Source organism: Ruditapes philippinarum, unplaced genomic scaffold (genome assembly GCF_026571515.1).
Source record: "Ruditapes philippinarum isolate M1 unplaced genomic scaffold, ASM2657151v2 ctg322_1_1_1_1, whole genome shotgun sequence".
Taxonomy (NCBI): Eukaryota; Metazoa; Mollusca; class Bivalvia; order Venerida; family Veneridae; genus Ruditapes; species Ruditapes philippinarum.
In genome coordinates, this window is record NW_026857303.1 from 1 (window position 1) to 25,157 (window position 25,157).

Consider the following 25,157-nt stretch of genomic DNA (forward strand, 5'->3'; position numbering starts at 1 on the left):
CAAAAACCTGGAAAAATATTTGTTTCCTCGCTACTTCTCTGCTACTACTGGCTGGAATTCAAATGAAACTTTATGGATACTAAGAGGAGATGTGCATATAGTCGCCTTGTGTTCCAGTCAGATACTTATAACTCAGATTTATGGCCCTTGATTAGTTATGTAGTATGCATACAATCTCATTGGCATTTCCAGATTTTACTATTTAACACAAAGTTATGGCTCTGTTATTGCCCTGAATATTTATCAAGTTCAAAGAATATTACTGTTTATGCCATGATTAATATATAAATAAAGCCTTACGTCTTCAGTTGTTGTGTTAATAATAACCAGTACTCGGCAGGGGATATAAATTCAACGAATTTGCTTGTTTTATATTACACAGGATGTGAAACCTTTGGAAGTATACAGCCTAGATTATTTTGTTGACAGTTCACAGTTATCTTTTATAGGTACGTATTTCATAGGTGCATCTTGGACATTTCTAGGCAGTCATTTAAAATTAATTTTCTGTCATACAGTTCTGGTAGGATTTATCGTATATTCATGGAGCTAGGACAGCTATCTCACTTGGGAAATGGACAAAAGCCCTCCTGTCCAAATATGACAGGGCAGACTAAAGCCCTCCCGTGAAAATGACAGGGCGAACAAAAGCCCTTTCGTGAAAATAACAAGGCGGACAAAAGCCCTCCCGTGAAAATTACAAGGCGGACAAAAGCCCTCCCGTGCATATGACAGGGGGGACATAATTTGTGATCGAATGTATGTTGTGTATAATGATGCTATAAACTGGATATGTTTTGTGTTTTCTACGGCTTGAGCAGAATTAGTGTAAATCAAATTTCACAAGATATTGATTAATTTGATAAAATTGAGTGAACATTTGTTTTGCTTTGTTGAATTATTCCCCTTTTGTTTCTTCGATTTTGATTGTAAGTAAGTAGTTGTTGTTGAGTATAATTAAAACACATTATTATATTTACAGTGACAGACAAATTGAAGAATATTTTGATATACCAGTACTTACCTGAAAGTAAGTAAATTATTTATTATATTACAGTAATACAGTCCTACTTAACAGTGATGAATGGTTTTGTTGAGATTGAAAGATGAATAAGTTAGCCTGGTGAAGGTTAAACATTATAAATAAAAAACATAATTGAGATAGCTTAAGATAATAATTATATAGAGGATATTGTAAGAGTGTAGTTTAGTACTAAATTTATTGAAAGAGTTGAATAAAATCATCGAGCCTCTGGCGAGCATAATATTGTTTTATTCAACAAGTTCAATAAATTTATTATTGAATCTACACAGATATAATATCCTATTTATTACATATATAAAATAAGAACAGTAAACTGTTAAAATGAGTAATTTTTCAATGACGCACCCATACTGTAACGCTTACATTAGCACGCTTTAACACTATGTTTCTATATAGCGCAAATGACGTCACATCAAAGTGTTTTTACACTAGTGTAATATCGTTTATATTAAATGGCTTTATTACACTCCTGCGCTGCGGTTTATGGGATAGAAAGGTTTACAATATAACAGATCTCTTCACAGAAACTCAAATCCTTGACCTTGACAGTAGGACCCACACAAATTATATCTCGGCACTTACAGGATATTTTTAATACAATAAAAGTTTAAAAAATTGTGCCTTCAGCGATATATTCCCTAATTCTACCTTGAAATTCTGACATATAAGATTATGATTTTTGGACAGATACAATAAGCACACTTATTTATTTATATAGTTTATTTAATGATACAAGTATTATGTTTACAGTTCGGGAAAGTCATGGAGGTACACGATTGTTAAGGAGAGCAGATTTTAATGCAGGATCTCATATAAACACAATGTTTCGTGTGCGATGTAAACTCTCTGATCCGTCCACAGAAAAAAAACTTACAGGACCACTGGAGAGACGCCATGTCACTTACTTTGGTAATGATTTTATAATGTAAATATGTCATATATGTATGGGATAGAAATAAGATAGATTATTTTATAAAGACGTTTCTTAACATTAAGTTACCAGAAGGCACTTTAGAATGTTTTTATAAGTGTTATTTTATTTTAAAAAAATGTTTTGTAATTGGTTCGCCACCAATATTTTTAGATCTTTTATTATTCTTTTATATAACATCCTATTATAAGGGAATGATTAAAATGGTTGACTGAGTGCTACTGTTTTATGTAAAGAATTTTAATATGATATAAAAATTCTATTTACATTGTCTACCAATATAGGTTTGCTTTATAAAGATAAGACAGCATTTGATATTGTTTGAATCTGTCACATGACAAAACACCAGCAAATAAAGACTCTAACTGTAAGTCATGTAAAAATACATATCGATGGCTCAGCGCAATACTGGTCTAAGTGACATTTTTACCAAAAATCACTTTTTTACATATTTTGATCATGTAAGGTCAAATACACATTCTATGAAAATTTGAGGGTATTTTATGCTTTTTTTGCCTTTTTTATTTACATTTAAAATAAAAGTCTATCTCAGGTAGTTCAATTTTGTTAGTGCAATATAGGTCTAACTTGAGTTGGTCTCTTACTGCGATGTCAAATATATCAATTTTCCTTAAAAATCCTTGAGTTAGACCTTAAATGTTTCAAATAAAAATAATAAAATAATATGCATATCCCATTGAAATGTGTTATAAAGAATGTGAGAATTCATGAAAACACTAGAAATTATTTGCCTTCATCAGTGCTTTCAGTGCTTTGTATCATTCGCAAAATATTAGCCAATTGCATATCATGTACAAGTAACTGTAAACGAAAAATCTTGAAAAAAAATAATAATAATTAAGTGTCACAATTAAACATTTATTTTGTCTTTGAAGTCATTACATCATACTCCTACTGTATTATTTGATAACATAAAGTGCAGTTGAAACTATCATTTTTGTACAATTTAGTAAAAGACAGTGTATGTTTCTCATGCACACATTTAAAATGGAAAATAACATGTGTTACACTAGTGGATTCATAACCTCTGATCCCCCTCTAAAAATTCATATTTTTTTTAGTTTGACCTTTGTTTAATCATATGCTGAGATTTCCTAATTCTTAATTTTACACTTTATTCATATTTATATAATGTGTTCTGCTTAAGATGGTGTAAGGCGGTAGACTGTACATTGTTTCACTGCCAAATCAAACTTAGCCTGTAACACAATGAACAATTTCAGGTTTGAGGGCGTTCTTGGGTTTTTATTTTTAAATTATGTATATCTACTTCTGTATCACTTTCTTAAATCAAGTAATGTTATTTAAGAAACAAAATATCCCAAACTGTGATTTTATTGCTCAGTAACATCACTGTTTGGAGTTCGGATGCGAGGAATTATATCATGAGGGCGCAGCCCGAGTGATATAATGATGCACATCCGAACGACAAACAGTAATGTCATCAAGCAATAAAATCACCGATTTGGATATTTTATTTCGATTCTAACACGACATTAACAAATAAATGCTGCCGTACCTGATATTTAGCTATATTGCGCCTGATTTGTTTCCGTTCTTATTATCAGCGCGTCACATTTTTAGTGGTTACGTCACGTGTATAATGATTACGTCACACGTCTAAATATAGAACGTCAAACAGTGATTTTATAGCATAATAACACACACTTTCGGTTCTTCTATGTTCAATAGGGAAAAATGCGGGTCGTGTTAGAAATATAAACTTTACACTATCAACTCAAACAATACAATAACAACATAGTGTCAACATGTGCAAATCACACTCTTCACAATACTTATATTATCGATACAATATCTTTCTGTCTGATGTGATATGTGCAGAAAAAATCAAAATATGCACACTTATATTATAATGACATTTTCAGTTCTTGCATGTATTCTGATAATTTTTTACATCACACAGCTCCATTGAATTTTCGAGAGTGCAATTGTCAAAAACTCTTTGACTTATGTAGCAGAAACAGCTATAAGTTGATAAAAATGTTTCATTTTAGATCTTAAAGCCATTAATTTTACCTATCAAATTTAATGAAATTAAAAATGTAATGACTATCAACGGCTTTTGGAATAGTATCAGTGTCAATGAGAAAATTCAAACATTTATCCATTCTAATTGTTTAATGCTAATCTAAGGTGTGCACATGGTGCTTTTCAGGTGTGCGCCTTTTCATATCTGACTGAGTAAGTGGTTGCAAGTTAGTGTTTAAAGCACATCTAACTTTACTAAAATGATTCTGAATTATATCATGTGCTAACAATACTTTGTTCTATGAATCCCTGATAGTGGGTTGTACTGCCCTACTTTTTTCTCTAAAATATGTTTGACAACCTTTTGTTATTTGGTCAAAATTAAGAGGTAAAATGACTTTGATATACAGTTGACTCTGGGTAACTCGAAATCCATGGGACTGGGTATTTTACTTCGAGAGAAAAGGAAATCGAGTTACGTCGATCTGCGCCATTACGTTGACATTCGTACATGTATATACATGTGCCTGATTCATCAGTAAAGTAAATGCTTTAATAAGCACTCTTGACAATTCATTACAATAAAAGCACAATAACAACATTTATTTCAACAATTTATCTAATATTTGGAGTGAATTGATCATCGGACGAATACGAAAGAAGCAACTAGTTGGCGGTTTTCACACTTCGACTAATGACAATATGTTGGACTTTAACTGACGGGACCAAATTTTCTTTTTGACTAAACAGGAGTCTCGGTTAGTCAAAATTTGACCTAAGCGGAGTTAAAATACAAAGATAAGGAAGGTAATTTGAAGGGACTTTAGAAATTCTTCGACTAACACGGAATTTTGAGTAAAGCGATTTTGACTTATTGAGAGTCAACTGTATAAAATGAAAGTTTTCAGCAAAACATCTCATAAAATTTGCACATTACACTTTCAAAATATACTCTAAACAGTTGAGAAAGTACATACAAAAGTTGTAATAAAAGCATGGTCTAACAGCGGTTTTCATTTTTGAAAATATTTGCTATTTATAAATGATTATATCATCAGAAAAGAGGACCACATACATTCAATTCATTATTAAGATTTAGCGCATAACAGTAATATTGGAATCACAGCATTTAAGCACCAATGGCGGTAATGGTGTGCATTGAGAAAATAAAATGTGTCTTCTTTGTACAAATGTGAGTTATACAAAATGTACATTCTCTGTTTGATATCATAATGTATACCTGGATCGTCAGTCATCATTGTTCATGACTACTGTTCATAACACTATATGAATCAAAACTGTTTGCATTTTGTTTAGAATTCAAATTTATTGCACAGATAATCTGCAAAAGATCTTAAGTAAATCTGAATCTCAAACAAATTGAAAAAGGAGAAAGAAGTGTACTTTCATCTAAAGTCAGCTCGCATGATATATTAATAGAAAAATATTAAAGGATTTAGTCTTTGTAAAGTTCTTTTACAGACTTGCAAAATATTTTAAACAATGTTTAAATTAACAAAACAATTTGTTCAAAATTTAAAATTTCATTACATCAGAATATTTAACATAAAACAGGTCTAACTCAAATATTTGTACCACTTTTACCAAATTGCAAGAGGGAATTTGAGTCTAACTCAAGTTAGTCTTGTATTGCGCTAAGAATTTCAGCGCAATAAAGGTCTAACTCTAAAATACACAATTTGTAACATTTTAATAAAAAATTATATAAATGGCATTATTTCTTATTATAATTAATGTTAACATAGCAAAAAAATATTTTCTAATATAAGTATTTTTGAATAAAATCAGTTTTTTGTCTCTCCTGAACATTTTCAAAAATAGCAGTTAGACCAGTATTGCGCTGAGCCATCGATATTGTGTTTCAGCATCACTAGATGGTAGTTTAGGTTACTTGTTACCGGTCTCAGAGAAGGTGTATAGAAGATTACTCATGTTACAGAATGCCCTTAATATGCAGCTACCTCACACTGCCGGGCTCAATCCGAGATCTTACAGGTATTTATTGATATAATGTAATCAGATTCCTTCAAAAGCCATCCAGTTAGCTCAATAGGTAGAGCATTGGACTGTGAATCAGGCAACCCGGGTTTGATTTTGGACGGCGCAGGTCTGTTTTGTTGTGATTGATCATGAAATCCTTTCTACGGTCATTCACACTGTACCTTTGCTCTGGTATGTACAGAAGTTTCAGTTCCTTGCGAAAGTGAAGGCAACTAGTACTGGTAAACTGCTTGATAGCCTGCCTGGGAATGATGCCGTGGTTGAACTATGCTCTGGTTAATTCAATGTGGCTTACTGCTGTGATCAGGAGTGAAAACTACCAACACCACCATTATATTCCTTCATTTATATATTAATTACCATATCAGTAGAACACATTGTGTAGCTATGTAGTTGGTCTAAGAAAGAATATTGATGCTACTTATATTATTTATGATAGTATTGAAAGATGAACCAAATAAATGAAATATTAGAAGCTTTCTACTAGAGTGTAATATTATAGACTAGTATTTGTTCAATATACTATACTAGAACTTTGTTTGGAGTGTATGTAGATTTTCTTTTTGTTGTTTCTCAAATAAAGCTTTGGTGGTATTTTTAAGTACAAGTAAAATTCTATGACAGTTAATTTATTGTTTTAATTTTCCAGAGCTGTACAAAATAACTCGGCAGATCTTGCAAATGCCCACAAAAATGTTCTTGATGGTGAACTACTTTGGAAATTTCTACATTTAAGCGTACTGGAAAAATCTGAAATGGCAAAACGAATAGGAACTAGTGTTGATCAGGTAAGACTGACTGTTAGCAACCACCAAATACCAAATACATGTAAGAAAATTTGAAAATTAAAAGAAAAATCTTTAAAATCATAATTGAAGGATTTCAGGATTTCTTTTATAGTTAAGTTGAAAAAGAGCATGTTTTTGAGAGTTTAAAACTAGATTTTATGCAAATTCAGGGGCAGCTGGACAAATGTTCAAGTATGTTATGTATATATACTTGTTGCAGTGAGGATTAATACTCCACAGTTTGCACTGTTATTTTAAAGAAATCAGATACCTTTAGACTCAATGGACATAGAATCAGGTACATTATACCTAGACAGAAATACATGATTGTGTTCCCTTGATACAGAGTGCCAAGGGAATAAACTATCATTTATGTATTTGTCTATGGTATGATTAAAACCTATACATGTACCTTTCACAGTTCATTTGTCCTTGATCATTGATTTTTACAGTATCAAATAAGTTAATAACTTAAATCAGAGTGAATGTTTTATTCATTAAGAACTTTACTAGTCAAGTTTGATTTTGTGTAATGTTACTCCAATAGACAAAATTATACTTAACTTGCAGTATGAAATTTACAGTATGAAATTTTAGTAATTGAGAGAAATAAGTAGGAAATACACTTTCATAATAATATATATATGACTAATTTTACACTATTTCCCCTTTATGTTACAGTTGGTAGAAGATTTGATGGAGGTTGACAGATCTACAGCTCATTTCTGATCATAACAATTATATTGACAATGGCATGATGTAGAATCATGTATACAAGGCTGTAATATCTGCCTGTATGATATACCTACCACAGTGTTCAATAACTATTTTATACACAGGGAGTGGAAGTTGTTTTAAGATTGTGGGACTGACTTACCTCCCATTGCATCTTAATTTAGACATTGTTGTTTTTTCGGAAAAGTGGTGTGGTGTTGGGGGGGAAATGCAGTTAGACACTTTGTCTAAACATTTTATAGAACTGCATGTTGAATGTAAATACATTAGACAGAAGTGATTTTTATGGGTGGATAGCAGGAGTACTAATGCTTATAATTGCTCTGTTTTTTTGTTGTTTTTTTTTTGTCTTTCAAATACCTGCGGATCAACCAGATTGCTTGGTTTTTGTTTGTTTTTTGTTTTGAAAAAAAAATTTCTGTATTAAAATATCAGTCAGAAGCATATTTGAAAAACAGTATCTATATATTCCATGCTGAAACAATGTACATTTAGTAAGTTGTTTATTAGCTTGATATATATATATCATAACAGTAGATACACATGTGATTGGCTAAGAAGATGTTAATTGTAAAGTGTGGTGGCATAAATTTCAGTATGGAATTATGAATTGGTCAATGCCATTTATGCCATACAAAATAATCCAGTTGTTGGACACTATTATATCAGTTACAGTTGTGTTTTATGATGACTTGTGTGAAGAAGAATTTATATAATAGTATACCTTTGATATTTCAAATGTCAGTCTTGTTCTTAGAAATGCTTGTCAACATTGCACAAACTTATAGCATAAAAATTGTGAAAATGTAAACCGACGACATGTGTAATGTCTAATGAGCTTGTATTATATTCATCTTTTATTTGTCTTACTATAAAACTACAAATGTATGAACTTCATGTTTTTGTTAAGGATATATGTCTGTATTTTTGTACAGAAATAAAGTTTTAAAACTTATTCTTGCTTTATTTGATATACATACCATCAGAGATTTCAATGACTGTAACACTATGATATGATGTACAAACAGAATGGTACAGGCAGATGTTTACACTAGTTGGTAAGACAGATGCTCATAGTGGTTTGTACAAACATATGTTTATACTGGGAGGTAAGAAAGATGTTTATACTGGGAGGCAAGAAAGATGTTTATACTGGGAGGTAAGAAAGATGTTTATACTGGGTTGTACAGACATGTTTATACTGGGAGGTAAGAAAGATGTTTATACTGGGTGGTACATACAGATGTTCATACTGGATGGTACCGACAGATGTTCATACTGAGAGGTTCAGACAGATGATTATACTGGGTGGTACAAACAAATGTACCTACTGGGTGGTGCAGACAGATGTTCATAGTATTTGGTACAAATATATGTTTATACTGAATGGTACAGGCAGGTGGTACAGACAGATGTTTATACTGGGTGGTACAGGCAAATGTTTATACTTAGTGGTACAGGCAGATATTTATACTGGGTGGTAAAACAGTTGATCACATAGAGTGGTACAAATGTTTATACTGGTTCACTACAGACAGACGCTCATACTTTGTGATACAGATGTTCATACTGGGTGGTATATACAGATATTTATACTAGGTACAGACAGATGTTTAAACTGGGTGGTACAGACAGATGTTTATTACTGATGGTACAGGCAGATGCATATCCAATGATACAGATGTGCATATTTAGTGGTAGACAGATACACATGCTGTTCAGAACAGGCAGATGTGCATACATGGCTGTACAGATAAATTCATATGCTTGGTTACTACACCATATATTATGACTTTTTCATATAATACGGAGGCCTTTAACATCACTCTTGAATTTAATAATATTTAGCTGTTAGTCTTAACATATAAGTGTTAAAACTGTAGTGCTCTTGTTATTGACAGTCCATGGTAAATTTTAATTCAAAAGTTATATTTATACGTCACTTATGATATTTCTAACAAAACAATAACAGAGCAAAATCTAGTTTATCTGTATCTTTTTTAAATTGTCTTTTTTCGCAGCATGTCCTCCAATTTTTCATTATATGAAAGTTTTGTGTTCAATGTTGTTATTAAATATGGACATGTTTTTTTTTTTATATTGGAAATACAACCCCAAGGCAATGAAATAGATTTTGATAAATAGGTATCAAACAAGCTATAGACTTACTAAAGATTCAGCCAACCAAGCTTGTACTGTTTAATACAGACTCCATTTTTTTTTTACACCAAATAGGACTTATAGATTACTGATAGCAAAATATAATTAAAATATAACAATCAAGCTTTCGTTTTTTAATTTTATTTCATAAATTATCGAATGAATAAAATTACTCACATGTAAATTAGTAAAAAATACAGTTTCCATTCTTGACACAAATTATCAACTCTTATTTTGATATTCATCCACATTTTATTACAAACATTTACTTCAATAATTTTTTTGTTACAAATACATAAAGTAGTTCCTGATAAAGACATAATATGCTTATTGTAATCTGTTAACAAAATCAGTCCTAGTTAAACTAGCAAGTATAAAGGAACTCCAATGAGTTTCAAAAGCTGAAAATATAAAATTTGCATTTCTTACACAGACTGACTAAGGCACTTTAAACAGAAAGATATGCAAAAGATAATTAAGACATATACCAAGAAATAAACTGAAAATCATACTTTTGTGCCATTCTCGACCCAGTTGGAGTAAAAAGGCAAAAGACGTTGCAATGCTTTTGAATTTTGGATCATTTTTTTCAGAACTTAAATAATTATTCTGGAATAACAGAGAATGCGAATGATCTGAAATTCCGCACACAAGTTTCTTGTTTAGACCTACGTCATATGGAACAGAAATCTGGAAAAACTATTTCAGCTCTAGTCATGTCAAAACACCTTTGTGGAATACCTTTAAATTTAATAGGGCCATAATGATCAAGGACTCTAAACAAGAAACTTGTCTTAAGTTTGATACAAGGCAATTTCATCTAGTAAACCTCACTTTTTCATTCCAGGTGATCCAATTTCAAACTGTACAGTAAAAGAAACATACAGACCAAGTTTCAATAAGACAGGGTTACATTATAATCTGACCAAGTGACTTGCTTTTGATTCAATTTATAATTTAATCTAGATTGAAGTAAGACAATTGATGTCCCAATGTTTCCATTCACTTTATACTGAAATATGAACCTTTTACATAGCCAAGTAGTCAGTTGCAGGTGAAATATGTCAGGAGTTGGACTGAGCTCTGGCAGCATTTTCTAGAATCTTTCTTTTCCATTCTTCATAATCTACCTGCTCATCATCTTCATCTACATTATCATCATCTTGTGTTTTCCTTTGTTGTTTTTCTGGAATTTCTGTAAAACAAAATCCAAATATTAATACTGATATATTAAACACACAAACTTTACACAAAATAATGTATCAGACTAAATATTATTTTTCTGGGATTCATATGTGATAAAGTATTACCATGGTGCTTTTACAAAGGCACTGGAAAGTCACTTATCAACATATTAAAAAGGATCTATTTCAATTTAGATACATTAAATTTAAACACTTAGATAAAATAAATTGAAAAAAAGAGCCGTCAGTAGGACAGCACACTCGACTATTCTTAGTGCTTGATAGTAAAAGAACCTTGATAATGTAAAATTCTCTAAGTTAATAAAAGGGCCATTTTTTCTTTAAATCCATGTTACAGTTATAGGCCTTGGAGAAAGTCCTATAATGCTCTCAAAGAAGTGTATAAAATTTCAACTTGTCTCAAAGCCAAATGTAAATGGAATATGAAAATATCTGAGTCTATGTCAACTTTAATGTAAATTAAATGTAAGTTGAACAAGAGCTGTCAGTAGGACAGCAACGCTCGACTATTCTTACTGCTTGATAGTAAAAAAAGCCTCGATTAAAAGGTAAAATTTTCTCAGTAAAGAAAAAGGCAAAATTTTTCTTTCAATACAGGCATTGGAGAGAGTCCTATTATGCTCTCAAAGAAGAGTATAAAATTTCAACATGTTGCATAGCCTTATGTCAATGAACTTTGAAAATATTTAAGTATTACAAAATCTTTAACGTAAATTCCAAGTCAAAAAAGGGGCATAATTCTGTCAAAATGCTTGATAGAGTTACCTCCTCCTGTCTTCAGGTTGGGGTCATGATGGTGTGCAAAGTTTCAAAGCCTTTTGTCAATGGACTTTGAAAATATTTGAGGTATTACAAAAACTTTAACGTAAATTCTAAGTCGAAAAAGGGGCATAATTCTGTCAAAATGCTTGATAGAGTTACCTCCTCCTGTTTACAGGTTGGGGTCATGATGGTGAACATGTGTGCAAAGTTTCAAAGCCTCATGTCAATGGACTTTGAAAATATTTGAGGTATTACAAAAACTTTAACGTAAATTCTAAGTCGAAAAAGGGGCATAATTCTGTCAAAATGCTTGATAGAGTTACCTCCTCCTGTCTACAGGCTGGGGTCATGATGGTGAACAAGTGTGCAAAGTTTCAAAGCCATATGTCAATGGACTTTGAAAATATTTGAGGTATTACAAAATCTTTAACATAAGTGGTTACGTCGACGCTCGGGTGACCACAACAGCTCTACTTATTCTTATTGAATAGTTGAGCTAAAAATAATATTGTGAACATTAATTGTTGAATAAATTAATTTAAATTGAATTCTTAATGGTTGTCGTACAATTAACATAAAATGGTTTCAAAAATGTGAACTGTAACTTACTCTATTTTATACAGAATTTAGAGTAGTTTAATAAGCTTATAGACACATTCTTAAATCCATTCCTGGGACTATAAACCAGTAAGTACTATGCAATTGAAAGTAAAGTTTTTCTCAAAGAAACAATTTAACTGGCTCTGTCTACAAAACACTTAAATTTACTATAACTCAAAGTGTATAATACAACTATATCATTTTATCATTTATTTGAATATCTGATTTAAAAATATAACCAGTACCTTGCATTTTTCCTTCTATGTCATCCATTAGTGTTTTACTTCTTTTTGTTGGTAAAACTTTTCTCTCTCCTTTATAACAAAGTAATGTTGATCATATAAACAAAATATAATTAGACACTCTGTCTTACATCCTTTGTTCATGAATTGAATATACAGAACATGTACAAGAAAAGACTTTAATTTTTAGAAATGTGTATTAAGGGAAAAGTTTGATCAATGCTGAAAAAGCGAAGAAATCTAATAAACTCTCTGTTATATGGACACTACACTAAATTATTCTAAGTGCCTTACAGATAAACAAAACATAATAGGAATTTTCTAAGTCAACCAACCGCCTCCGTGGTCAAGGGGTTAGAGTCTATGACTTCTAATCCAATTACCTCTCTGGCATGTGTTCGATCCCCTGGAGATGCTTTGGTAGTTTAGCGCGGAGGAAGGTAGTCTAGTACTGGTGTAACTCTCCAGGAACAATGGTTAGGAAACTACCCGCCTATATGACTGAAATACTGTTGTGAAAAGGCGTAAAATGAAACAAACAAACAATCAAATTCTAAGTCAACCAAAGGGAATAATTCTGAATTGGTTCTTGAGTTATGGTCAGTAACTTCTAATGGTTGTAGAAATACAACTTGCATGGAAAACCTAACCAGTTATTACCAGAAATTTTCTCAATTTACAAAAGATAACCATACAGTAAAAAAGACTGAAAAAATAAAGGTTTAATTTATATATAAAGTTGCACAAAGAAATCTTAACCAATTAGAGTTACACCATTGCAGCAAGGATTAGTTGGATAGTCTAACACTGTTTTACAAAAAGTCCAGCAAATAATTAAAAAGAATGGCTATTATTAAAAAAAATGTTTATACACAAGATATATCACATTACATCATTATTTACCTTCTATTGAATCTGCAAGTTTCTCCATGTCTGTGACCAATTGTTCAAAACAAGTCTTTTTAACTGCACACATCTCTTTTAGTTTCCCTCTTTCTAATTTGATTTTCAATTTTCTATAAACAAAAATCATAATACTACTTTGTACTAGTAAAAGGATTAATTTTAGGATATTTATTTTACTTATTCATTAGTAACCTCCAAACATCTTTTTTTGCATAAAACTACAAAACTACTTCCTGTATTACATACACGACATGCAAACAGATGCAAGTCACAATTTTCTTTTTAATGTCGGCATTAGCAATGGATTATAACCTGTAGATAATGATAACTGTAAACAAGTCGAATGTCATTAAAGATACTAGTAATCCATTTGACCTTTCAGTAGAGAACCTGGAAATTTATCTGGCATGCCCTTTAAAATGCATAATTATATGAAATAATCTCTAGGCTAATTCCATACATTATTAGCCATAAAATGATTTTCAATTAAAAGTACAATGTATGTCACTTTACAGCCTGTCCATTCAGAAATCTAATTAAGGTAACTTTTATAAAGACCTGGGGCTCCTTTAAAAGACCGCAGTCATTACTTCCATCCAAGCCCATCAATCGCTTTATAAAAGCATCTTTTCTTATAGTCCTGTGATTTTATTGAGGGACATTGCCCTCATCATTAGTTAAAAACTTTGGAAGCACATTGTCAGGACAGAAAGAAACTGTAGTTTAGAACTCAACCACTAGTTCGCTGTAATGAATATCCTCTGTTGGTGAACTGTGCCTCCTCAGTCACATCCACATTCCGATGGCAGTGAAGAAAACTTAAAGGCATTCCAATGGTTTTGATATAGTCCTATACAAATAGGAGAGACTATATCACATATTGTATTTTAATTTAATATAAAAACAACAACATACTTGCAAGCAGCACAAAGTGCAGCTCCTTGAAAAAGACTTGTGCTAAAATCCATGTCATCTCCATCAACTTTCTGAGAATCTTCATACCTACAATATTAACAACAACATTTAGTCATCCTTATTTATCATGTCTTGTTATACTAATGAGGGGTATTCGTGGCCAAGTGATTACAGTGACTGACTTAAAACCACTTGCCCCTCATTGCTGTGGGTTTGAATCCCGACAGATATTTTGGATTCTTTTGTGAGAGGAAGCTATCCAGCGAGCTGACAGAACATCATGCTTCTACTCAAGTGCCTTTTCATGCCTGAATACTGAAGGTGTTCTTTCACCTATAAAGCTGGAAAGTTGCCTATACTGTCTTACGCTGGTACAGCGTAAAACCTAAAACTTGACAACATTTAAAACTGATTAGATTTTTCACTAATATTATAAGGTTCATAATTATAATTATATACCTTTTAAGAATTTGTTGTGCAAGAGTTACAGCCCCTGTACAACCAAACTGCACAGCTAATTCCCGTACAGTCTGTATCTGTTGTATATCCAATATACTCTCTATAGTCTTCAAACACATTGTATACAACTTTTTAGTTGTTCCTGACACCTTAACAGCTGCATTCTGAAAACACAGAAAATAATTATTAAATGCTGGAAAACTATAAAGCTTTTCTTCCCATGCCTTTGGCCATCGTGAATATGTGAATTAATAATCCATAGTAAAATAAAATCTTTATTCTAAAGACTGAGAAACTAATGTAACCTGATCTTGGCTAGTCCCTCCCTATTTTAAATAACCGTCCGCTTTTTATTTTTAACTAGAACTGTGTCCAAAGGACACGGATGCCCCCACCGACAACATATATATGGTATAGTATTAATATAGTGAAAAAATCAAGCAAAATCTGCCATCCGGTTTAAGAGGAGTTGCGTTCACAAAATTTCTACATAGTATATAGTGTAAAAAACAACAAAGGGCCATAATTCTGTTAAATTTGGTCGCAGCGAAAATTCCTTCCTTTACTACCATCTACACATTAAGGTTGTTCATCCCTGGAAGTTTAACCAAAATCTGCCATCCGGTTTAAGAGGAGTTGCGTTCACAAGATTTCGGGACGTACGGACGGACAGACGTACGGACAGACAAGTGCAACGCTATATGCCCCCCACTTTGTAGGGGCATAAAAACAAATCATGATCATAAATCAGGCTTAACCTACTGATTAACTGTAAAAAAATTTGTTTTGTTTTTTAAATCATTACTTTTTTCACAGCCAGGGCATTTTTTGTCAAAATTGTGAAGGGGCCTGGACCTGTTCATTTTGTGAAAAAAAGCGTGATTTGTCATAAAATTGTGAAAAAAAATTACATATTATTTGGCATTTAGCGACATTATGAAACCGGAAAATGTCTTCAAGTACTTTAACCCGCTTAACATGTGCTTAAACCATTTAAATTGATTAAAACTATTTCTGTGTTCTTGAAATTGGCGTAAATCATGATTAACTGGAGGGTAAACAATGTATTTCAAAGACAAAGTCCCAATATTTTGTAATTTTTTTTTCTGCCACTTTGTGAAAAAAAGTGCAATTTTGAATTGTGAAGGGGGCTTATATTGGCCCCTGTTATAGAAGGAAAAAAAGCCCTGACAGCACAAGCAAGTTTTGATAAAAAAAAACAAGATAGAAAAATAAAGAAAACTAGATGAGCAAACAAATACAAAAGAAAATTTACTTTGAAATTTGGCATACCTTATCAACATGACTGCTACAAACAGAAGCTGCTAAATCAATACATGCTACTGTTTTACAGGATCCAGGCAGTTTTAATGCAGATAAACTGCCACTGCTCCTGATGTCTACTAACTGACTAAACTCCTTTGCTTTCCTGAAATAAAGAAAATTTAAAATGAAATAAAGAAATTTTAAATAAAACAAAAGCTATCCTATGACAGGGCTATCCACTTTTCTCAGGGTTGTATTGTAAATGGCACCATTTCTAAAAAGATTATTAAAATTTCAGTTAATGATAATTTTGACCTTTTCGCCTAATGGGCTTGGCAAAACTCCTGTATTAAGTTTAAAAGTCATAATTGAAGTTATTGATAATAAAAAAGCTCTACACAAAAAACATTAACAAAGGTCATTGTGACCCTGATATTTGAAGTCAGGCTAAGTTTGAAGTTCCTGGGTCAATGAACCTTGATTCAATGGCCAGTTTTATATTTTGATATTACTACAGATCCAAATGTCCTGGACCTTTTTACCTGAAAATTGGCGTGGCTAGTAAAATTTGTGTTTAGTTACAAGTTTCTTATGCCTATCCTTGAGATCCTCTCAGAAATCAACAGATGAGGATAACATACCTATGTGAAAATGTAATTAGCAAGCAAGTTATAATAAATATACTGACTTCATCATTGTCTTTTTTTAAATATTGAAACAAGAGGGCCATGATGGCCCTAGATCGCTCACCTGACCCATCAAACTCATCCAAACAATTACCTAGACAAGCATTCTGACCAAGTCTCATGACAGGTGAGTCAAAAATGTGACCACTACAGTGTTAACAAGGATTATCCATATTTGAGCAGTGTGACCTAGTTTTTTTTCCCAGGTGACCCATATTCAAACTTGACCTAGAAATCATCAAAACAAACTTTCAGACCAATTTCCAGGATACTTGGATCAAAACAGTAGCAACTAGAGTGTTAACAAGATTTTTCTATTTTTAGCTCCGGTGACCTAGTTTCACATGCGATTTCGAACTCATCCGAGCAATTACCTAGACAAGCATCCTGACTAAGTTTGATGATAATTGAGTCGAAAATGTGACCACTAGAATGTTAACAAGGTTTTTCAATATTTGGGCGGTGTGACCTAGTTTTTCATCCAAGATGACCCATGTTCGAACTTGACTTAGAAATCATCAAAACAAACTTTCAGGATATTTGGATCAAAACAGTAGCCACTAGAGTGTTAACAAGATTTTTCTATTTTTAGCTCCTGTGACCTAGTTTTTCATCCGAGATGACCAATGTTCGAACTCATCCAAGCTATCAACTAGACAAACATCCTGACCAAGTTTGATGATGATTGAGGCAAAATTGTGACGGATAGAGTGTTAACAAGGTTTTTCTATTTTTAGCTCTTGTGACCTAGTTTTTCATCCGAGATGACAAATGTTCGAACTCATCAAAGCTATCAAATAGATAAGCATCCTGACCAAGTTTGATGATGACTGAGGCAAAAATGTGACCGCTGGAGTGTTAACAAGGTTTTTCTATTTTTAGCTCCGGTGACCTAGTTTTTCATCTGAGATGACCCATATTCGAACTCATGCAAGCTATCACCTAGACAAGCATCCTGACCAAGTTTGATGATGATTGAGGCAAAAATGTGACCGCTAGAGTGTTAACAAGGTTTTTCTATTTTAAGCTCCAGTGACCTACTTTTTCATCAGAGATGACCCATGTTCGAACTCATTCGAGCTATCACCTAGACAAGCTTCCTGACAAAGTTTGATGATGATTGATGCCAAAATGTGACCGCTAGAGTGTTAACAAGGTTTTTCTATTTTTAGCTCCGTTGACCTACTTTTTCATCCGAGATGACCCATGTTCAAACTCATCCAAGCTATCACCTAGACAAACATCCTGATTAAGTTTAATGATGATTGAGGCAAAAATGTGACCACTAGAGTGTTAACAAGGTTTTTCTATTTTTAGCTCTTGTGACCTAGTTTTTCATCCGAGATGACCCATGTTCGAATTCATCCTAGTTATCAACTAAATAAGCATCCTGACCAAGTTTGATGATGATTGAGGCAACAATGTGACCGCTGGAGTGTTAACAATGTTTTTCTATTTTTAGCTCCGGTGACCTACTTTTTCATCCGAGATGACCCATGTTCGAACTCATCCGAGCTATCACCTAGACAAACATCCTGACCAAGTTTGATGATGATTGAGGCAAAAATGTGACCTCTAGAGTGTTAACAAGGTTTTTCTATTTTTAGCTCTTGTGACCTAGTTTTTCATCCGAGATGACCCATGTTCAAACTCATCCGAGCTATCAACTAGATAAGCATCCTGACCAAGTTTGATGATGATTGAGGCAAAAATGCGACCGCTAGAGTGTTAACAACAAAATGTGAACGGACGGACGACGGACAATCATCGATCCTAAAAGCTCACCCTGAGCATGCTCAGGTGAGCTAAAAAGCCATATAGGACTAGCTTCAACAGCGTGTATAGGCCAAGTGTGACTTTCATATGACTAGATATTTAGGCTAGTATTATAGTACAGATAACAGTCATTAGTGGTGTCACTCAGGGCTCAGTACTTTACCACTTTTGTTCCTCATATTCATAAATGACCTTCCAGAGGGACTACTCTCAAAGACTTGATTATTTGCAGATGACTGCATCCTTTATCGCCAGATCAAGTCCATCCAAGATCAGCATCTACTTCAAGCGGACCTAGATTCTATAGCCAGGTGGGATCACTTGTGGGGCATGGACTTTCACCCTCAGAAATGCAGCGTCCTACGAGTAACCAGGGTGAAATCTCCTCTCCGGACCAACTATATCCTGAAAGGTATAACTCTGGTTAAAGAACAGACATCGAAATACTTAGGTGTGGACTTACAATCAGACCTTGGCTGGAAACAACACATTGACAAGATCACCAAAAACGCTAACAACATGCTAGGCTTCCTAAAACGTAATCAGAGAAACACAAGCTGTGAAACTAAGACAAACGCCTACATATCTCTTGTTTGATCTAATTAAGTCAGAATACTGCTGCACTGTTTGGAACCCCTATCACAAAAACCTTATACATAAAGTAGAAATTGTGCAGCGACAAGCAGCACGCTTCACTACAAACAGGTACCATAACAGTGTCTCAGATATGCTACAACATTTAAACTGAGAAACATTGGAAACACACCGTCAAAAGCTCCAACTCATTATATTCTACAAAATCATCCATTAACTTGCGGAGATAGATCCAGGCCAATTTTTAACACCATTTAAACCCAGACCAAGGTCGCCACACAGTACCCCATTCAAGCAATATTCAACGTCCACTGATGTTATGAAGTTCAGCTTCTTTCCTTGTTGTATTCCTCTATGGAACAACCTGCCAGCATTTGTTGCTAAGGGTCATTCTTTGGCATCCTTCAAGAATGAGCTGTCTAAACTAAGCTTCAAAGGAGACTTGCATGCACAGTTACGAAGTACCGCCAAATGAAGGGCTTGAGCTCAGGGCTCCAGATAAGATGTGTATACACGTAAATTACACATGGAAACAACACGTTTACGCATTCAAAACAAAATTTAAGCGTATGAAAACGCACACAAAATTCAGGTTACGCATTAAAAAACATTTCTTTCGCGTAAACGTAACCAAAAGTAAAGTCGGTGATTATCTTTTTAATTTCGTCTGAACGCTTTTCAAGCGTCTACTGGTAACTTCCTGTAGTTCCGACCATCATCGGTTGTTATCGTATTTATAGTATGGTGGTGGAATTAACTTCGTATGAATGCTCTGCAATTACCCCAAAGCGTCTAACGGTAACATCCTGTAGTTCCGACTTTCATCGGTTGTTATCGTATGTATAGTAAGGTGGTGGAATTAACACAATTTCATAAACATCCGATACAATGTCGCTGTCAAAAATTAAAACGATTGACTCGTAAAAAAATCGACCCAAAAGTAATTGTGAAGGTTATAATTAATGAAATAATTAGCGCTGCCACGTATGAGCAACAGCAACATGGCTCAGGTTCAGATAAACTGTATGCCGTTTATAAACCAAGGGAGTCCAAAAAGCAAAGGAAATGACTTTGACATATCTTGTATTACAAGTATAATAATACAATAAACACAGAAGCATAATAAATGTTTTACTCTTTTACATACATTTTAACTGTTTAAGGAGTAAAAATACTCAGGACTGCCAAATCTCAGATTTCAAGTTTTACTCATTCACAAAAAAATCAATGAGGAAATACTCATGCATTGCCCTAAAAAATTATCTGGAGCACTGTTGAGCTATGCCAGCAGGGTCTCGGACATGGGCACCGCCACGGAAGCTGGATAGGTCTTGCCTAGATGGTTGAAAAGTAACTGTGTAGAACTATTTTCTGCTACTTCTTTTTTTTGTTCGACAGTTTAACTACAGATATAGATTACAGGCCCCGTACACGTGCTAGCCACTTCCTTTGTTTATAAACTTATTATAGATAGATCCTGTGACCTAATTTTGAATTTGTGAAAAACTGAAACAAAGTTAATAGTGCAAATAAAATCATTCAACATAGGCCTATACACCATTTTACTCACAAATCATGACACGTTTGAGATAGATCTACTCATATGCAGCATGTCAACAACAAACTGACAAGGGTCAAGCCTGTCAATGATTACTGTACGGATTAATTGACAGCGGAAGTTAGGAATTTTTACACATACAGATATGCATACAATACAATAAATATAAGAAAACCGAATATGAAATGTGTTAACCTTAGCACTCTTGGCGAAGTTATGCCGAGTTTAGTGCCCAATTGTGACAGTTCCGTCATGTTAAGTTTCCCGCGATCTGTCGTTATTTCGGAATACTTTGGATAGTTATGGAGCTCAAAGTTTGTTAAATACCAACAACACAATTTTTTTCGGCTGTGACTAAAAAAAGGATTGGAGCACCACACTAAATACCGTATTCCGGTATATACCGGACAAGGCGCTTGAATGATAAAATGCTAAAATCTTATCTTTTTACCCAACGGAATGAAATTTAACAGGTCTAATTCATCTTTTTACACCGAATCAAGTACGATAATCAAGGAAAAAGGTAAAATTCGGCGAAAAAAACGATATTTGTCTATTTTGTGTTCATGATTTCTGCAAGCGTCTAGAGGTACTGCTCCAATCCTGTATTGAGCTAAATCCATTTTTTTCTATTTAAAAATTGATTATCTATCTCTTTATAGTATTACATGTATGTCTGTGCTAGTTTAAAAGAAGAAATGTAAAGTAGAATAAAAGTACTAGGCTACTGTACATATATTTGTGAGAATTGAAATAAAAAGTTGATAAGAGAAAGTATACAGCTAAAACACTTCGGGGATGAGTGGTCACTCCCTAGCTGTTTAAACTGGTTCAGGGTCGGGGCATGCACAAGCTCAAATGGCAGTGAGTTCCAGAGGATTATAGTTGCTGAAAAAAAATATTTGTAGTAACTACATGGAGTGAGAATCTGCCTGAAAGAAAGAAGTGTGAGTGTCGGGTGAGACGGATGGAGGGCTGAACATAACCCGGAGGTATTGGCACTGCAACCAGTCCTTGCACAATCTTGTAAAACATTAGGAGTCTGGCATAAGTTCTCCTATTTTCCAGGGAACACCAACCTAACTTATCTAACGTAAGGGAGGCACTGCTGTATGAAGAATAATCCTTATAGTAACCTATCGCGCAGCTCTGCGCCGGACCATTTCAACTTCGTGGATGTTCTGCCGAGTGTAAGGACACTAGACAGAACTGGCATAAGGCTGGGGTCTATGCAAATTCCCTTACGCTTGAATTTTTAGAAGGGATGTTTCTTTTAAGAAAGTATAGAGTTTTACTAGCCTAAGAGGTATCCTGATTGACACGTTTGTTCCAATTTAAATCAGAGGAGAAAGTGACACCCAGGTACTTTGCGTCATTATCATTTTCTAGGACTTGGCCATGTAGTGAATATACTGACTTTAATGGGTGTTTTGACTAAGAGTGGTTGAACTCCATGTCACATTTTTATGTTTATTGACAGCTATATAAACAGCAGTGTCATCGGGAAATAACCGGACCTGTGAAACTAAATCTTCAGGCAGGTCATTTATATATAACAGAAAGAGAAGGGGACCTAGGACAGACCATTGGGGACGCCAGATGTTACAGAGACCTCATTTGACGTTTCCCCATCTACTACAACGGACTGACGGCGACCTTTCAAGAATGATTTGACCCATAGTATTGTGTTATCTTTGACGCCGTGTTGATGTAGTTTGTATAGGAGTTTGAGATGGTTACCTTAACCCAGTCTGGTTGCCTTGCATTAAGTTTCTTGATAAGTCTTCTACGAGTTCTAACAGTTGAGTTTCACATGGACTTTTTCTCTAAACCCATGTTGTAAGTCTTAAAGGATGCCATTAACATGAAAATGTTTTGATATGTTTGATGCTACTATATATATATATGCTCAAGTAATTTACAGAGGACACAGGTGAGGGATATAGGTCTGTAGTTGTCAGGATTGTCCTTATCTTATACAGAGTGGGGTGACATTGGCTTTTGACCAGTCTGCTGGGGTGATTCCTGTATAAAGGGACTTTTGGAATAGGCTAGTGATCAGAGGGTAATCTGTACACAGAGATTTTTTTAAAAAAAGCTATTGGCTTTCGGTTGTCGGGTCCACAAGTTTTATCAGTTTTTAGAGTTGATATTAGTTTTTTCTGACATCCTTAACAGATATAGAAACCTTGGGCATTGTGGGATAACTACATTTGAGGTCTTGGGGGAGGCTATTTATTGATTATGGAATTTCATTTTAGCCTTATCTACACTTATCTACATTATTTTTATTGAGTTTGTCGTTTTCTAGAAGTGGGCTTATGCCTTGAGAATCCTGACTGGTTAATATTATATTATAATATTATAACAAGGTTAATGAAGTCCATATAACGTTTTTTTCTGTTTTTTTTTATAAGTATAATTTTATTTTTGGTTTACGTAAGCAATTAACAACTTTTTATTGGCCGCTTTTAATTTTGGCGGTATTTTTTTGTCTTTATTTTCTGGACATTTTGGTCATTCTGTTTTTTTTTGTTTTTGTTTTTTTTGGACACAAAATGGTGTGTGAAATCTAAATATCCTTCCCATTCCTCCCAATTAATGATGTGCAAGAGTTGATGATATCTTATAAGTTATATTGGTTTAAAATATATACTTCAAATAATAATAAATTTCGCTAAATGGTAATTATTACTCTTGAAGTAATTATTATGCTGGAAAATCACAACAATTTTAGATTCTGTTTTAGATGACTTGAAAATGTAATAAATATATTTCCTTTACAATATGTTTGTATGAATTTGATGATATTCAGCAAACACTTGATGTGAAAAGTAAACGATAAATATGTGATTTGTGTTATTGATACAAAATGTTTATAAGGTTGAATTTAATTTATGTGATCTCTTGCTTACCTTAAATATAATTTTCTTATTTTTTATTGAAAACTTATAATTATTGTAATATGACTTCTGGCACCAGTTTGACATTTCATATGATAAATGTTTACTCGCTATTTTTTAATTTTTTTTTTGACGTTCATATATCTTGTTCGACTGTATATCTATAAATTCGCTCTTTAGCCGAATATTTTAAATAAAATGGGAGTCATATACAGTAGACCATGAATGACAAGATACACGTGTATCGAAAAAATACATAGTATATGTGTAACGATAAAGGTAAATAAAATGTAGCATCTTTATTTTCAAAGGACATGCAAGGACTCGAGTGTGTTCTATTTGTTTTATTTCTTTATTTATCAATGTATCACTTAAATAATAATAATTCATATATCACCAATCATATGGCAGCCGCATGATGATAACAACACACGGATGCTTGAGATTGTGCGACGTAAGACTGCAAGAAATGGTTTTTAAAGATGTCACAAAATTAATCTCGCTATTCCGAGCCGTAACATAGACCATAAGCCTGAAATTATCTTTTTATCTATTAGTACTATTTCATGCTTCAAAATAGTATATAGTATGTATAGTGTGCAAACAACTGAAATTAGTGGTAATGATCTTTTTAAACTAAGTGAGAATGGACAACTGCTTGCTCTATTAACACCCAAGTTCGCACCTTATTATGTTACATCCAGTCGTGAATGAATGAATGAATGAATGAATGAATGAATGAATGAATGAATGAATGAATGAATGAATGAATGAATGAATGAATGAATGAATGAATGAATGAATGAATGGGGGAGGAAGATTATTTGAAAAGAAAATTGAATCTGACAAGTTGTTGACGAATATTATGGGTGTATTTGGACACATATGACGGAAAAGTCTATCAGGGACTTCTAAAGGGTTATTGTTCAAGCTTGTGGTAGATGTTTTACATCATCATGATCAACCTGACGTCCAAGGGCACCTAATGTTTTCCAAGTTTGAGCTTCCAACCAGATTTGCTTTGGAACTCTGTGACATGCGTATATCCAATGTAATGGATATTGTTACCAATCTGACAGACCTCCGTGAAAATCTATAGGTTGTGTATTTTTGTCTGTTATAGAAATGATCAGACAGTGGAAGAGTAAACAAGTTGAGGTAAAATATGTGTTTTGTAAGAAGGTAATTTAACATGTTCATGTTTTATAATAATGCTGCGTTTATGGAACCTAGCGTTCTAATTTCATTTGCTCTAAATGTGTTTATATAAATTATATTATCCAGTCTTGTTGATCTTGTTTATCATATTTTGGCTGACGATTACACCAAGGGCGGCTACACCAAGGTACCAGGCAAACATGTATGTACATCGAGATTAAGTGTCCATGTAGATTGTATAGGAACTAATGCGACGTGGTGGACTGGAGGGCTTGGCATTAAATTCCATACCCCGTTGTTTTTTCCCTTTCAGATGGTTATCTTGAAGACTTTGGCAAAAGGGAAGTGACTATAAGGTAACTTCCGCAGTGTTTGTGCAATGTAACTACTTGTGTTTCTCTTATATTTGGTTTTAATACCACTCCTACTTAAAAAT

General features: G+C 33.5%; 2 protein-coding genes across 2 annotated transcripts; one reads left to right on the forward strand and one right to left on the reverse strand.

Annotated features, from left to right (window-relative positions):
* The first annotated feature begins 333 nt into the window (after positions 1–333).
* On the forward strand, positions 334–7,705 carry LOC132749314 (cleavage and polyadenylation specificity factor subunit 1-like). Its single transcript, XM_060739037.1, has 6 exons — positions 334–449; positions 983–1,030; positions 1,796–1,954; positions 5,873–6,002; positions 6,658–6,796; positions 7,478–7,705. Exons 3-6 carry the CDS (start codon positions 1,867–1,869, stop codon positions 7,523–7,525), a joined length of 405 nt encoding a protein of 134 aa, XP_060595020.1. The 5' UTR covers positions 334–449; positions 983–1,030; positions 1,796–1,866; the 3' UTR covers positions 7,526–7,705.
* A 2,164-nt stretch (positions 7,706–9,869) lies between these two features.
* On the reverse strand, positions 9,870–20,962 carry LOC132749315 (origin recognition complex subunit 6-like). Its single transcript, XM_060739038.1, has 7 exons — positions 20,856–20,962; positions 16,074–16,209; positions 14,781–14,944; positions 14,322–14,408; positions 13,404–13,516; positions 12,504–12,572; positions 9,870–10,886 (listed from the first exon to the last, which is right to left on the reverse strand). The coding sequence occupies exons 1-7, from the start codon at positions 20,912–20,914 to the stop codon at positions 10,756–10,758; spliced, it is 759 nt and encodes a 252-aa protein (XP_060595021.1). The 5' UTR covers positions 20,915–20,962; the 3' UTR covers positions 9,870–10,755.
* Positions 20,963–25,157: the final 4,195 nt, after the last annotated feature.

What these genes read in the sequence shown, in the direction of transcription:
- LOC132749314 (XM_060739037.1), top strand. Translation starts at nt 1,867, where the DNA reads ATGTTTCGTGTGCGATGTAAACTCTCTGATCCGTCCACAGAAAAAAAA. An exon ending in CTCAATCCGAGATCTTACAG is followed by an intron (nt 6,003 to 6,657) that starts GTATTTATTGAT and finishes TTAATTTTCCAG; the next exon opens with AGCTGTACAAAATAACTCGG. An exon ending in TAGGAACTAGTGTTGATCAG is followed by an intron (nt 6,797 to 7,477) that starts GTAAGACTGACT and finishes TTTATGTTACAG; the next exon opens with TTGGTAGAAGATTTGATGGA.
- LOC132749315 (XM_060739038.1), bottom strand. Translation starts at nt 20,914, where the DNA reads ATGACGGAACTGTCACAATTGGGCACTAAACTCGGCATAACTTCGCCA. An exon ending in ACTTCGCCAAGAGTGCTAAG is followed by an intron (nt 16,210 to 20,855) that starts GTTAACACATTT and finishes TCTTTATTTCAG; the next exon opens with GAAAGCAAAGGAGTTTAGTC. An exon ending in GTAGCAGTCATGTTGATAAG is followed by an intron (nt 14,945 to 16,073) that starts GTATGCCAAATT and finishes CTGTGTTTTCAG; the next exon opens with AATGCAGCTGTTAAGGTGTC.